This window comes from Alosa pseudoharengus, unplaced genomic scaffold (assembly GCF_046254945.1).
Source record: "Alosa pseudoharengus isolate Yale_2024_CS ecotype anadromous, Long Island Sound unplaced genomic scaffold, YU_APseudo_1.1 YU_APseudo_1.1_scf_13, whole genome shotgun sequence".
Classification (NCBI taxonomy): Eukaryota; Metazoa; Chordata; class Actinopteri; order Clupeiformes; family Clupeidae; genus Alosa; species Alosa pseudoharengus.
In genome coordinates, this window is record NW_027468598.1 from 38,965,030 (window position 1) to 38,980,357 (window position 15,328).

At 41.9% G+C, this 15,328-nt stretch overlaps 1 protein-coding gene across 1 annotated transcript in view; it reads left to right on the forward strand.

Annotated features, from left to right (window-relative positions):
* The first annotated feature begins 248 nt into the window (after nt 1-248).
* Nucleotides 249-15,328, forward strand: part of naalad2 (N-acetylated alpha-linked acidic dipeptidase 2) — a 113,538-nt gene continuing 98,458 nt past the window's right edge. The window contains exons 1-2 of the mRNA XM_076281664.1: nt 249-333; nt 2,878-2,983. Of these exons, the coding sequence (XP_076137779.1) occupies nt 249-333; nt 2,878-2,983 (191 nt within the window). The remainder of the gene's footprint in view (nt 334-2,877; nt 2,984-15,328) is intronic.

The following is a 15,328-nucleotide window of genomic DNA, read 5'->3' on the forward strand; positions in this document are numbered from 1 at the left end:
TTTCATTTTTTTTTCTGGGTGGCACCTACAAAAGTATAACTGTTTATACTCATTTCTTGATTTGCCGAGATCACCGCTCAGGGGATTTTTTTCAAAACCTGTTCCCTTCTCTCCTCTGCTTTTTATGGCTTGTGTGTGTGTGTGTGTCTGCGCGCGCGTGCATGGCATGGTATCGCCCCCTCATCCCGTCCCACATTCCGATCTCGGACACCTCTTCAGACTTACGACAGAGCTCGAGGGTTGTGAACATGGGTCGCGAGAGTGGTCATGTCAGATGGATCATCTGTCGCTTCGTCGTTTTAGCGGCGATTTTCCTCACAGGCTTCATCATAGGTAGGCTACATTTATCTGATTGTGTGTGTGTGTGTGTGTGTGTGAGGGAAAGCGAGTGATTGTGCTTACCGTATTTGTTTGCTATCCGCGTGGAGAGTTCTTTGCACCGCGAGAAACTAGTTTGTGGTGCATGGGCTGGGGGCTTGGTTCGGGGCCATTCGTGGAGTTGAATGACAACATTCAGATCGATGAGGTAGCTGAGGCTAGTCTGTGATGTAGGCCTACTATGTCGATGTGCCACAGATATGGCAGATGCCAGTGGTCACGGATTTTGGACCATACATAACAACATCTCTCTCACACACACACACATTCAGAAAACACAATAGGTTGGGGGCGGTTTTGCCATCTTAAAATGTGATAAATAAAATTAGGAATAATTTTGTTTAAATTATGCCAAGACCAAGTTTCCATACTTTGATGTGAAGATATATACATATACATACCCTTCACCATAGAGATTGGCGTATACTTTCCATAAGATCATCTCTCAATGCAAATCAAACCAGCTATTAGGCTAACTCAGGGGTCTCAAACTCAAATGAGCTGGGGGCCAATTCTGCCAACGTCATCTGATTGGAGGGCCGGCTATTTCTGAAAATGGAATGTTCTTTTTTTCAAATACCACACAAAACTGCAAACAGAAAGTGCAAGTTTTTTTATCTAGTTTTAGACACCTGTGCTAGGAACCTTAGCTTATAAATAAAATAATGATAAAATAAATATTAATACAAATTATAAAACAAATGAAAAGCATAAAAACAGGTATGCGTGTGTTTCACACCAAATAAAAATATTTTCCTCTCATAACTTTTTTTAAAATAAGTCATAAAAAATAAGTTTATTTAAAATTTGTTTATTTATTAAATATGTTTATTTGTTTAAACATATTTTATTTTAAATAAAACCATGCCAAATGTGATGATTTGGGGCTATTTTTTTTTTAATTCCAAAGGCCAAGGGAACTTTATCAGGATGCATAGTATCATGGATCTATGAAATAACTGGCCTTAAAAAAAATCTGCCTATCTCTATGGGAATTTAACATTACTTATGTTCCCTATATTTTAAGGAAGAACATTTATTTATTTACGATACATTATTCATTCACAAAGACAATTGGTGTCCTAAAAGGTTGGATTTTTTCTCATGTTTTTAAAACTAAGGCATTAAGATCCATTTCCAAAATATGATTTCTTTATTCCTCTTTTTAGTAAACTTTAGCATGGGTTCATAATCTTATGAGCACAATTGTGTAGTGTTTTGGAACCAAACTCTTCATTTCTAAAGTACTTTTACTACATTAGTTAACATAGTTATGACATGCTGTTCTGCTAATGACATAGTGTTTTGGTAATGACATCAATAAAAAAATAATGGGCACATTGTAATTGACATTGTAATTACCACTCCACTGCTGTCTGGGGCTTTAACCAAATGCACGAAATTCAAGCCAACAGTGAAGGACGGAGGTCTTCTGATCATGAAACTATTGGAAGAAATTGTTTCTTTTAACATGGTGAAGAAGAGTGCATTTGGCGCATCAGGGCTGTAACCTAAAGCAGGGTCTGTAGAATTACTACATGTCTGGCTTGTGGGGGCGTGGCATCACGATGGTTGCTGCGATCACCCATCGGCCCAACCCTAGTACAACATTTACTTTACATATAAAGAGCAGATACGTTTTAAAGTTTTAAATACATATAAAAAGCAGATACGTTTTTAAAGTTTTAAATACATATAAAAAGCAGATACGTTTTAAAGTTTTAAATACATATAAAAAGCAGATAAGTTTTACATTTTTAAAGTATGGGTTGGGGACAAGGCCTGAGTAGCCAAATATTGGTGCTGAAAACAGCTTTAAAAATAGAAATCAGAATGATTTTAGTATATAACTTTTTTGGTCTTGCAATAAACATCATTTGAAATAACTAAGCTATTTATGTTGTAATATAGCATTTCTAACATGAATTTATAACTTGGGGACATAACATTTCCCTTAATTGAAGAATCACCCAAACACCTTGACACTGGGCTCTAAGTCTGAAATCTTAGTGATCGCTTACTTGATCTAAAAAACTGCTGTTCCAGTGAACATCTTTAGACTGACCTGGCTGTCTGTTAGTTCCAGCCTGTGGTGACCTTGTGATGTCAGCTTTACTCTGTAAATCTTTATAAATATTTACTTTATTTAAATCATCGAATATCAGTGTGTTCAGAACGTGCACCCAGTAAGACTCCAGTAAGACTCGTAGAACTACAGCCTCCAAGAGTTTTATTGTTACTTAGAATGATGGAGTTTGTGTCACATCTACGAATAGATCTGCTTCACTGCACGGTTGGAATTTTCCTATTTGTCCCTCCCCCCCTCTCTCTCTCCCTCCATCTCTCTCCTCTCTATTTTCACCCTCCCCCTCTCTCTCCCTACCCCTCTATATGTCCCTCCCCCTCTCTCTCCCTCTCTCTTTCCATCCCTCTCTCCTCCCTATTCCTCTACCCCCCTCCTCCTCCCGTCCCTCCATCTCTCTACCCCCCCCCCCCCAGGCTGGTTCGGACATCCGTCTCCGGTAAATTCCACTGCTGAAACTCCAGACAGACTGGATCAGTTCCTCCTCCAGATTCAAGCCCAGAACATCAGGCAATACCTCAGGTGTGACACCCCCCCTCACACACACACACACAATCTCTCTCTCTCTCTCTTTCTCACACACACAATCTCTCTCTCTCTCTCTCTCTCTCTCTCTCTCTCTCTCTCTCTCTCTCTCTCTCTCCCACACACACACACACACACACACACACACACACTACCTTAGTCAGGCAATAAGCGCTTTCAGATATAACCTCCGGAGTATATGAGGAGGTTTGTCAAACGGAGGTCCTACCCTTCGGATGATTCAGATATGATGCTAAACTGCGGACCTAATACTGACCTTACACGGACGTATGTGTGAACGACATACACGCACATTACAACCTCCGTGTGGTTGTCGAGTGAGGGGTGGGGGCTTGTAGAGTTCACAGACATGACGCAGAATATATGCGGCCGCTGCCTGTCACAGCTGCTTTTTGTTTACAAAATGTAGCCTATGCATTATGTAGGCTAAAGAAGAGAAATCTATTGCATAGGCTAATACTTGAAGTAGGCTAGTCACGTAAGTGCCCACTTGAAATTGACCTAGCCTACAGTATTTGTATGTGTGCTTCAAATAAACACATTTATCTGTTTTCAACGTTATGTACCAGAATTAGCTATAGAACCCCAAATCTGGTTTGCGTTGGAGAGAGAGAGCATGCACAAACTTTATGGTAGGCTACCAGCCAATTCAGTAGGCTAACTCAAGCCTTCAAGTTCATACAACGTTTTTAAGCAACAAACAAAATACTAACATTAATTAACAGTGAAGTTGTTCGTTTTTTCATGGTTTATTTTTTCCAAAAGCATCCTTTCCCCATGTGTAGCATTTACGTAAGGAGCTTGGAACAAAGTTGGGTTTTCTTCGTTTTCATTTTCTCTAGGCATATATGCTCAACAAATATCAGCGAGCTCAGCAGGTCATGAAGGCTATCAATGAACAGAAAACAGTGTTGGCTAACAATTTATTAAATACTCCTGTTATTGTCGTCAACGACGTCGCTATAGGCTACTGCCTTTTCAGCGCCTTCTGCTTATGATGATTCAGTCTTCTGAATTTGTTTGTCCTTGCCATGCAGTTGTAGGCTAACGTGTCTCTAACGTTCCCTTCAGGTGTCCTATCAAAATGTTGTATGCCCTCATGGACAGTAGCTCCGTGATGTCCTGGACAGCACTATTTCCTGGACAGCACTATGCCACTCCATCATAACACTACTGGCATTTATGTCAGATCTAACCACATGGACGCACGAAAGAAACGTCACCAACACGCCCTCTCACTAGGTGTGATTTTAACCGCATGTTCTACTCCTCGTTCAGACACAGCACATTTACATAATGTCCGGAGGAAATACTAGGGGGGGAGTAGTACAAACACCGGGTGAATTCGGACTTCCATATGACCGGTTATGTCGTTCAGATATACGGCCCCACCGTTTAACATCGGCAGTACCTCCGGTCTTACACGTATGTCTGAAAGCGCTTAATACCTCAGGTGTGACACCCCCCCTCACAAACACACAATCTCTCTCTCTCTCTCTTTCTCACACACACACACACACACACACACACACACACACAGAATCTCACACACACAAACACACACACACACACAGAATCTCACACACACACACACACACACACAGAATCTCACACACACACACTACCTCAGTCAGGCAATACCTCAGGGGTGGCACACACACACAGTAGCAGTGGCAATTTCTGAAGTGGGTGTAGGCTATTTTAATGACATCATTGCAAAAACTGTCACAGTCTTGAGGCCAAGGCCAAATTGTTGCCAGCTTTCATGAACATGAAACCGAATTCACACAATCCATTCAGTGATTTGGATAAGCTTCAAAATGTATTGTCTTCACCCTAGCTACACTTTTCCACCAACGTTTATGAATATCAGTTCTGTAGTTTTTTGTAGAATATTGCATCCGTTTTTGCTCTGAAAATTTTTAAAACAATTTTGGCAGATGAGTGAATCAATATAGAGCCAAACCAACATTATAGACGTTAAAGTTCAACGTCTCTCTGTTTTATTATAATTTCCCCTTTGGCGCAGGCATCAGCGTAGTGCCTGGTGTCAGATTTGTAGCAAACGCAGAATCCACAAGCTTTCCAAACGCATTCAATACGCTGTGGCCAGTGTAGCCCCAATGGGAACACTTTACGGTAAGAGTACATAAATTAGTTAATGAGTTAATTCATGATTTATGCATTACTTCATTCCTTTATATCTTATGAATCATCGGGAATCGACACGAGTTCCTAGTCTGTCATTTGTGACCTCATACATGAACAACACATCAACTAAAGCATTAGGTACGGTGGGCACATTATTATGAATTATGATTTATATAATTTATATAAGCATGATCATGATTATTTATTTTTCTGCCAAAAAGATGAGTGAATGAAGATCTAAACCAACATTATAGACGTTAAAGTTCAACGTCTCTCTCTTTTATTATAATTTTCCCTTTGGTGCGTAGTGCCTGGTGTCAGATGTTGAATAATGATAAATGCAAATGACTGAAGTTTCCACTCACTGGCAATGACATGTGCAGAGTAGGCTACCCTAACACCAAGAGAATGTGTGATATACCCCACACAAATTGTCCTTTTTTTGGCCATTCAAATATGAGCAGTTCAAGTAGTTGAGTAGAAAAAGATAAAACTAAACAGCAGGAAAAACGAGATAAAGAAAAGCAGTGTAGCAGTGCGAACGGAAATGTGATGTGTGAAGATATTGGAATGGAAATTAATGTAACCACCTTCAACATACCTGTGAAGACATTTTGTTTCAAGTGTGCAACAAATGTAGTTTATTTAGTAAGGGAGTTCCGCTCCCCCACCTAGGACACTCAGATCACCTCTCAGTGTTTCTACTGCCCAAGTAGTCAGCACTCAGCAAGCGTGTGAAACCCACAGTGAGGACGGTCAAAGTGTGAAACCCACAGTGAGGACAGTCAAAGTATGGCCAGAGGGAGCTGACTCGGCACTTCAGCAGCGTTTTGAAAACACTGACTGGAGAGTGTTCGCAACTCAGGCCACCCATGACCTCCACACGGACTTTGACTCATACGCCTCCTCCGTTCTGGACTGTATCAACTCCAACATCAACAGCGTCATCACCCCCAAACGGATTACCACTTTCCCTAATCAGAAGCCATGGATAAACAGTGAGGTCAGACTCCTGCTGAAAGCACGAGCCATATTTATAACAACACACATCAGCTGATCTGAGAAAGCCAAGTGATGAGAGCCACCAATGAGCAAAACATTAACAATCAGTAGCTATTTATTATCACAGCATTTGGTATAGGCACCAGTCAAATCATTTAAACACTAAAATTATACACAATTTTTAAATGTTAAAACATTTCAACTAAGTGCCAGCACAAAGTTATGCATCAAAATCATATGATAGAGGTATGCTATATGGAGGTCAACCATTTACAAGCATCATATCTGTCAACATGATTGCCACAGCTATAGCCAGGCAAAAGTGTCTTTTCATTTCAAGTGTTCACAGTTCAAATAACATTTACTGTATCAATTACAAAAGTAAAGATTTGCATCAAAATCATATAGATGTCAATTATAACCATTTACAGGGATCAATGCAAACAGAACTGAGAGCTAATGTCTCTCTTCATTTCCATAGTGCAAAAAACATACACAGTATAAACACACATTAAAGACATATCAATGTCAAAACTATAAATTACATATCAACTCATCAACACAGTACATTAAACACTGGAATTAGAGAGTTTATGTTTCACTTTTGAACTGTCAAAGCTGCTAATATACTTTTAGTTGATGATCCCAAAGGTGGACTTGCGTTCTGCTGTGTTTTGAATAAAGGCTCATCAAAGCTCGTATGTCCAACATATCAAAAATGTCCTGATGGACATGCAACAAAGCCAGGTGTCTGAGTCTTCTTTGAGTCATTGTACTCCTCAACCAGGTTTTCAGCCGCCTGAGTGTGGAGAACGACCTCTCTGCAGAGGCAACAGATACAGGCAGCGAAAGACAAAGCTCCATGACATTCTCCAACTCATTCAACAACTAGTTTGAGGATGCAGTCCGCCCAAAAACTCTGCAATATCAGTAGATGTTTAGAGCCCCTTGTCTTTGGTAAGGTTACCCAACAGCGTGAGCTGCATGTGTAAGCGCGACTTGTCTATCTGGGTAGGGAGGTGGGGAGCAATGTCATGTGTAAGCGCGACTAGTCTATCTGGGTAGGGAGGTGGGGAGCAATGTCATGTGTAAGCGCGACTTGTCTATCTGGGTAGGGAGGTGGGGAGCAATGTCATCCAGACCTGAATAAAGTCCACTGGCAGCATCAGTGATGGTTTTCTCTCTCTTGGCAGCCATTTTCATTCCAGGCTGGTCAAATCGACGGTCTAGCTCTGATGTTACAATGTTCACAGCCTCAAAGAACTCCCGCTGCCACTGTTGATGCCCTGTGCAATGTTCTCCACTACTTGTGTGTAGTGATGGTGCTGGATAAACAAATAGTGCGTGCGACAGAGGAAAAGTTCTTTGGTGTTGCTTTAAGTTATACTGTGCTGCACACATTTCCACTTTTCTTATCAGGTCTTCACACATGCATCTTCTCTCAGTGCACACATTCTTATCAGGTCTTCACACTCCAAGGCACCCCCTGCATTCGCCCTCTTGTGATGGAGTACTTCCCTTCGCCCTCTTGTGATGGAGTACTTCCCTTCGCCCTCTTGTGATGGAGTACTTCCCTTCGCCCTCTTGTGATGGAGTACTTCCCTTCGCCCTCTTGTGATGGAGTACTTCCCTTCGCCCTCTTGTGATGGAGAACTTCCCTTCGCCCTCTTGTGATGGAGTACTTCCCTTCGCCCTCTTGTGATGGAGTACTTCCCTTCGCCCTCTTGTGATGGAGAACTTCCCTTCGCCCTCTTGTGATGGAGTACTTCCCTTCGCCCTCTTGTGATGGAGTACTTCCCTTCGCCCTCTTGTGATGGAGTACTTCCCTTCGCCCTCTTGTGATGGAGTACTTTGGCCACTTCTTCGCATGGCTCAAAAAGAACCTCACAGCTGACAAGGCCAAAGTAGGTCTTCCCCTTCGTTGCTTGTTTGTAAAGACCAGCCAACTTAGCATGTGCATCAGCTCTCATTGATTTGTCTTGCTGCAGCACTTTAATTGTCTCTAAAATCACACCATATGATGAACACCTGTATGCTTGATAGCCTTTGTGCGTACAGCCCACTGTTACGGACCTCAATGAAAGGTCCTAACTAGTGATGTTACCCGTGAACCCCCTGCTTCGAAGCGTGTATCGAAGACACGAACCAATTTGGAGTGAAGCTTTGTATCGGAGCTTGATTCGTTTTGTGATAATCACGTGATTAGTGACGTCCGAAGCTTCGTTTCACACACACCCACGTGACTGCTTCGGAATTTAATTCAAAGCATTAAAGTTGCGCGACACGGGGGGCGCCGTTGTGGGTTGTTGAAGAAGGAGAGCCAACAGACTCAATAGACCGGTTTCAGGTCCCTAACAACCGTAGTCAAGAACGAACTCGGAGGACAAGCACTAGTTGTTTACACTGACAGCGCATATAACAAGCTGGCTGAACTTGATATGAGATGAAGAATAAAAACATATTGCCGAAATATTTGGGTGTAGCCGAGTCTGGATTGTTTTCATCTAGAGGTGTAGCGGATTTACCTATGAAAAAGCAACGGATTTTACGGAAGGTAGGCTAAACATGTGGCCAGTCACTGTAAAGTTAGGTTAGGATTAAGCTAATGTTAACGTTAGGGCTTCGACTGCAGAAACAATTAGTTTAGATTTAGTTAGAACATTACCTACTCAAAGGGTACATAATGACAGGGGTGGACAATAATTTCCCCCTGAGGTCAAAGGATAATTACTTTGATAAAGTAGCCTATGCTGGCCACACATTGAACGATTGACTGAAATAACGTTACAATGCACAAAAGGCATTGTGCTGGATGTTAACTGACAGGACAGGAGCCTATGACGGATTAGCTATAAGCTAGGCTACCTTATATTAGGCCTATGCAATAACGTTACTTGCAAGCCCATGTCTTCTTTTCTAAAACAAACAACTCAAATGGAGTGTCAACTTTAACTTTAGGCTACCCTACATATTGTCATTTGCGTGAAATGTAGGCTAACGTTAGCCTCCGTTCTCATGGATCATAAGTCTCTCATTAAAATGATATGCTGAGGAATATGATAAAAAAACACTTTGTTAACGTCACAACCCTATGTATTTAGCCTACATGACTTGAGTTTTTCATCTTGAGCATGAAGATAACATTTGTGGCATAACTTCGTATTGATAGCTTCATAATGCATGCTTCGTATCCAAATGTCTAGCACCTAGGCCTGCCTACTTTATTGGCGTTTTAATTTTTTTTAGCTTTGAACGGACACATCACAAAAAATGAAATGTCTCCTGTACCACACAGGGGAATTTCCGTCTGCTTTTCTCTGCCAAAAGTTAACAATTTTCAACCTTCTTGCGTCTTTCTCTCAATGTATTGCTATACGGCTCTGGGTTTGCTTGTCCTCCGAGTTCGTCCTTAACGATGGTTGTTAGGGACCTGAAACCGGTCTATAGTGCTGCTGACACGAAAGCTTATAGCCCGGGCTTTTAGCTCAATTATCAGCACGCTCGACTCCCGTTCTAAGGTTCGTCTGTTTCGCGGGTTCGAGTCCAGGCGTGTGCAGGACTGAATCGCACAGTTACAACACAACCCAGATTACAATTGGTCTAGGCTACGTACTCAATATAATCACAGAAATGTGTGTGCAATGTGCATGCCATTCTTTATTCATCTCCCTTCTAAATTGATGTATTTGTTTACGAATACAAGAAATGCTCACAGCCAAAATACTACCTTTATTGTTTTTGTAGAGAAGGCAATTACATTTGTATTTATGCAGGGTTAGGCCTATTTATGACATTATTTATTTATCCATTAATTCATGCTCAACATTTATTCATCTTCGACTCAGACATTCATGGCTAATGTCTGAAACACTTCGTGACACATTACTATCCTTAACTTTCACCAGCAGAGGTCCTCATAGAGTTCTGAAGCTTCGAGTACTGAACCTTTTTTCGATACAATTGGATCTGCAATCTTACCTGCTAGGTCATTACCCAAAACGAACTGGACGTTGCTAACTGGCAAAGAGCGACACACCCCAACAATCACTGTCCCAGAGACTAAAGTTGACTTTAGGTTGACCCTATGCAGTGGAACACAGGTAAATCCTGTTTTGATCCCTCTCACTAAGACACGGTTACCTGTAGCAGACCTGTCTGACAGTGGTAGCACACCTTCCAAAACAAATGACTGTGCAGCACCAGTATAGACAAGTGCTATTTCAAGAAAAAGTCCTTGTATAAGGGTCTAGAGGCATTTCTTAGTAAAATTTGGGAACAGGACTTTTTATCATAATTAACATGTGCTGAATCCAACTAGCCCTGTTCCCAAGCAGAATTTTGAGTTTTTGACCATCTAATTAGCATAAACAAAATGGCTGCCAAAATGGCGATTTTGGGCACTTTCTTCGGACGGGCATCATTATACCATGTAAATAAATTAATATTGTTCACATCTGTGCATCTCAGAAATCTCCCGTGGGCAATAAATAAAAGGTAAAGGCTATAAAAAATATAAAAATGCAAAAAATAAAACTATTATTATGCTAATTAGCCTTATTATCACCTTATTATACTCTTGACTATGTTTACTGTCCTCTTTGGCAAAGAGTTTGGCCTGACTTGGTAAACATCTTCTTCGTGGTGGGTGGACACATGTTTGGAGTTTAAAATCATTGGAGTTCCTTTGAACTAATCATGAACAACCGTAGAAATATCAGTAGAATATTGCTATGTGTAAGTGTAATAAAGTGTGTACATTTATAAATATAAATAGAATACTATGGGTGGGATAGGGGCAAAATGTTCGCCTCCTTGTCCCTGTGAAGGTTGCCATCGACATGGACACCTCAACAGGCACAGGCAAGGAGGCATCGGGGGGGGGGGGGGGCGTTGATGGAGGGGTGTGAGGAACCAGTGATGCGCTGAGCAGTTTTCACCATCCTCTGCCGTCCTTTCCAGTCGGAGGCAGAGCAGTTGCCACCATACTGTGACACAGTTGGTGAGGATGCTCTCAATGGTGCAGCAGTAGAGGTTTAGAAGTTCACAAGGATCTGAGGAAAGAGGTTGTGTTCTTTAGTCTCTTCAGGAAGAAGAGATGCTGGTGAGCCTTCTTGATCAAGGTAGAGGTGTTGAGGGTCCAAGAGAGGTCCACAGAGATGTGGACACCCAGAAACATGAACTGGTGACATGCTCCACCTCAGTCCTGTTGATGAGGATGGGGCTTTGTGTGCTTGCTTTTTGACTTCCTGAAGTCCACAATGAGGTCTTTGGTCCTCTTGGTGTTGAGAGCCAGGTTGTTGTCGGTGCTCCGCGATGTTAGGTGCTGGACCTCCTCCCTGCAGGCTGTCTCATTATTGTTGCTGATGAGAGCAATCACCGTAGTGTTGTCTGCAAACTTGACAATGGTGTTAGAGCCATGTACATGTAACCTGCGTTGTGTTGAACCTGCGCGATTCAGCCCTGCACATGCCCGGACTCAAACCCGCAAACAGCAGCACCTCGGATCGGGAGGCGAGCGCGCTAACAATTGAGCCAATAGCCCAGTCTACTGGCTCGCATGCCAGCAGCACTCTTGAGGCGTCGGGGAGTGAGGTTTACCAACGTTCCACAAGCACAACTAAACTAGCTGGCATCCGTTACACTCACCCCCCTAAACCTCACTCCCGATCCGGGTCACGGCACCAATGTAACCTGCGTTGTGTTGAACCTGCGCGATTCAGCCCTGCACACGCCCGGACCCGAACCCGCGAACAGCAGCACCTCGGAGCAGGAGGCGAGCGTGCTAACAATTGAGACAATAGCCCAGGCTACTGGCTTGTATGCCAGCAGCACTCTTGAGGCGTCGGGGAGTGAGGTTTACCAACGTTCCACAAGCACAGCTAAGCTAGCTGGCATCCGTTACATACAGGTATGCAGTTGTAGGTGAAGAGGGAGAAGAGGAGGGCTCAGCACACGCCAGTGTTCAGGGTGAGGGTTGAGTGGGTGAGGTTATCTAATCTAACAGACTGCGGTCTGTTGGTTAGGAAGTCCAGAATCTAGTTTCAGAGGGAGGTATTGATGTCCAGTTCAGTGAAAACAGTGAGTTTGGTGATCAGTTTGGAGGGGATAATGGTGTTAAATGCTGAACTGAAGTCAATGAACAGCATTCTCACATAGGTGTTGCTATTGTCAAGGAGGGACAGGGCAGATGGCATCCTCTGTGCTCCTGTTCTGGCAAATTCTCTTGAAGCATTCTATACTGCAAACAAAATCTACCTCTGGGTACAAATAAAGTAACTTAAACTTGAACTTGAACTAGTTATAAAATTATTAATCTAGCTATTAATTCACAGGACATGCAATCATTTTACTAACACAAATGTTATGAAGAAATATGGGCAACACTTTATGGTAAAGGTACATGAATTATCATGAATTCATGCATGAATTAATTCATGATTTATGCATTACTTCATTCCTTTATAGCCTATGAATCATCAGGAATTTACATGAATTCATATACTCTCATTCATGATGACCTCATGTATGAACAACACATCAACTAAAGCATTAGGTGTGATGGGTATATCATTATGATTTATGATTTCTTAAGCATGATCATCATGATTACATGAATTTTAGGATAATTGCTCATGCATTCATCATGTCTGTGGCCCCTCAAATAAAGTAGTGAATAATGACATGTGTTTAGAGAACTCCAAAGTTATGTTCAAATCATAATTCATAATGATGTGCCCACCGTACCTAATAATTTAGTAATGTGTTCATGTATGAGGTCACAAATGACAAACTATGAACTCAGTAAATTCCTGATGATTAATTAGATATTAATGAATGAAGTAATACATAAATAATTAATGTACCCTTACCGTAAAGTGTTACCGAAATGGGTAAAGGCCTGTGTAACTTACTCAGAGACTACATACATTACCAACCCAATTTGCTTCAATTATGTAAATGTAATGTAAATCAGGTTTTATGGCCAAGTATACTTGGGTATACAAGGAATTTGGTCTCTGCATGTATCCCATCCGTGAATTAGTGAACACACAGGTCACACATTGAAGCATACATTAACCTGGAGCAGTGAGCTGCCTTGCTACAGTGATGCTCGGGGAGCAGTGAGGGGTTAGGTGCCTTGCTCAAGGGCACTTCAGCCGTGGATGTGGGCATGGGAGACTTTCAACCTTTCCACCACCCACATTTTTCCTACTGGTCGGGGATCGAACCGGCAACCCTTTAGTTTCAAGCCCGAAGACCTAACCAGTAGGCCACAATTTTAAACTTTACATTTCATCATTACACATGTTTCTTGACCCTCAAAAAACATAAGTCTCATTCGTCAAATACCGTGTGCCTGCTCAGTTATAAAATTTTAACAATTATATTTTTCAAAAATGTTTCAGGTAATTAACATGGGCATAATACTAGATTTTTTTTCTTTTTTTCACAGCCTGTATCCTTGATCTATTGGCCAAGGAAGATGTCTGTGTACAATATGAATTAATTTACATGGTATAATGACATCCGCCCAATGAAAGTGCCCAAAATCGCCATTTTGGCAACCATTTTGTTTATGCTAATTTGATGGTCATAAACTCAAAATTCAGCTTGGGAACAGGGCTAGTTGGATTCAGCACACCTTAATTATGTTAAAAAGTCCTGTTCCCAACTTTTACTAAAAAATGCCTCTAGGAAGCACATATCTCAAAAATATCACCTGTCTAGTATCTCTTAAGATGCGCACCCTTACACTACACCTCACTCCACACAATCTTACCTGCTAGGTCATTACCCAAAACGAACTGGACGTTGCTAACTGGCAAAGAGCGACACACCCCAACAATCACTGTCCCAGAGACTAAAGTTGACTTTAGGTTGACCCTATGCAGTGGAACACAGGTAAATCCTGTTTTGATCCCTCTCACTAAGACACGGTTACCTGTAGCAGACCTGTCTGACACCTTCCAAAACAAATGACTGTGCAGCACCAGTATCTCTTAAGATGCGCACAGGAGAACATTTCTGCTGGCCAGGTACTGACACACAGCCATCGCTGATAAAGGGTTCATACCCAGATCGCTTCTGCCCACTGGGCTTACAATTTGAGGAGATCAAACCCACAGTTTTTGCAGTCTTCCTCTTAAGTACTAGGCATTCTGCAATGACATGGCCAGGCCTTTTACAGTAAAAGCACAACTGTTCAGAACTTTTACTGTGCACATCTTCCTTCCGAAAGGCTTTTCTCGGTGTTATTGGAGTTGCAGAACTTCTGTAACTAGGTGTACGTTGACTTGGGTCCCTAAAACTTATCCGATGTGTTAACACAAACTCATCTGCAAGAGCAGCAGCCTGATGGAGGTCAACTACTTTCTGCTCATTACATATGTAGCAACAGAGGCAGGCAAGCAATTTTTAAATTCCTCAAGGAGGATCAAACCACATAACTGTTCTTTAGTGCCAACATTCTGAGCTACGCACCAGCGATCAAAGAGTCTCACCTTTTCTCTGGCAAGTTCCACCAAAGTTTGACTATCGGTTTTACGGTAACCTCGAAAGCATACCTGTCAACATTTAGCTTAACAAAAACGGGAGATTTTTTTTCGGGGGGGGGGGGGGGGGGTCAGTGTTTATACCGGATCTGTGTTTGCATATTTAATACGTTTCATACACGTGTTTCAACATTTCGGTCGTTGCTTTTACCTTACCATTACCTTACGCATGCCAGTTATGTATCCACCAGCTGCCTGCCTGCAGCCTACTTCGCCTACTTCTAAAACTCCAAAGCTGCTTGCTGTTAGATTTGGTTCCGAGGGAACAAGTTCAGTGTATCAACAACACTCAATTTATTTGATGTGTTAATCAATTAAATTCCCAACAATTTCACAACAGCTAGTTCTGGAGTAGGCCATTCAACTAGCCCGCTTGCTTACGACGAGACTCCGCTGCACAGTTGGCACCCGCTTCCTTATTTGGGTTTTGGGTTGCCAGGTTTTATGACAAAACGGTTGAAATTGAAACTAAGTGATCGTGTATGTGTAGGGTGTATTTCATACACAATCTGGCAATCTGAATGGATCAATGATTTAAAAATGTTTTAAGGCGAGACACTACAGGTGAATAGGGTAACATTTTTAACAAGCAGATATCACTATGAAACTTATCCAG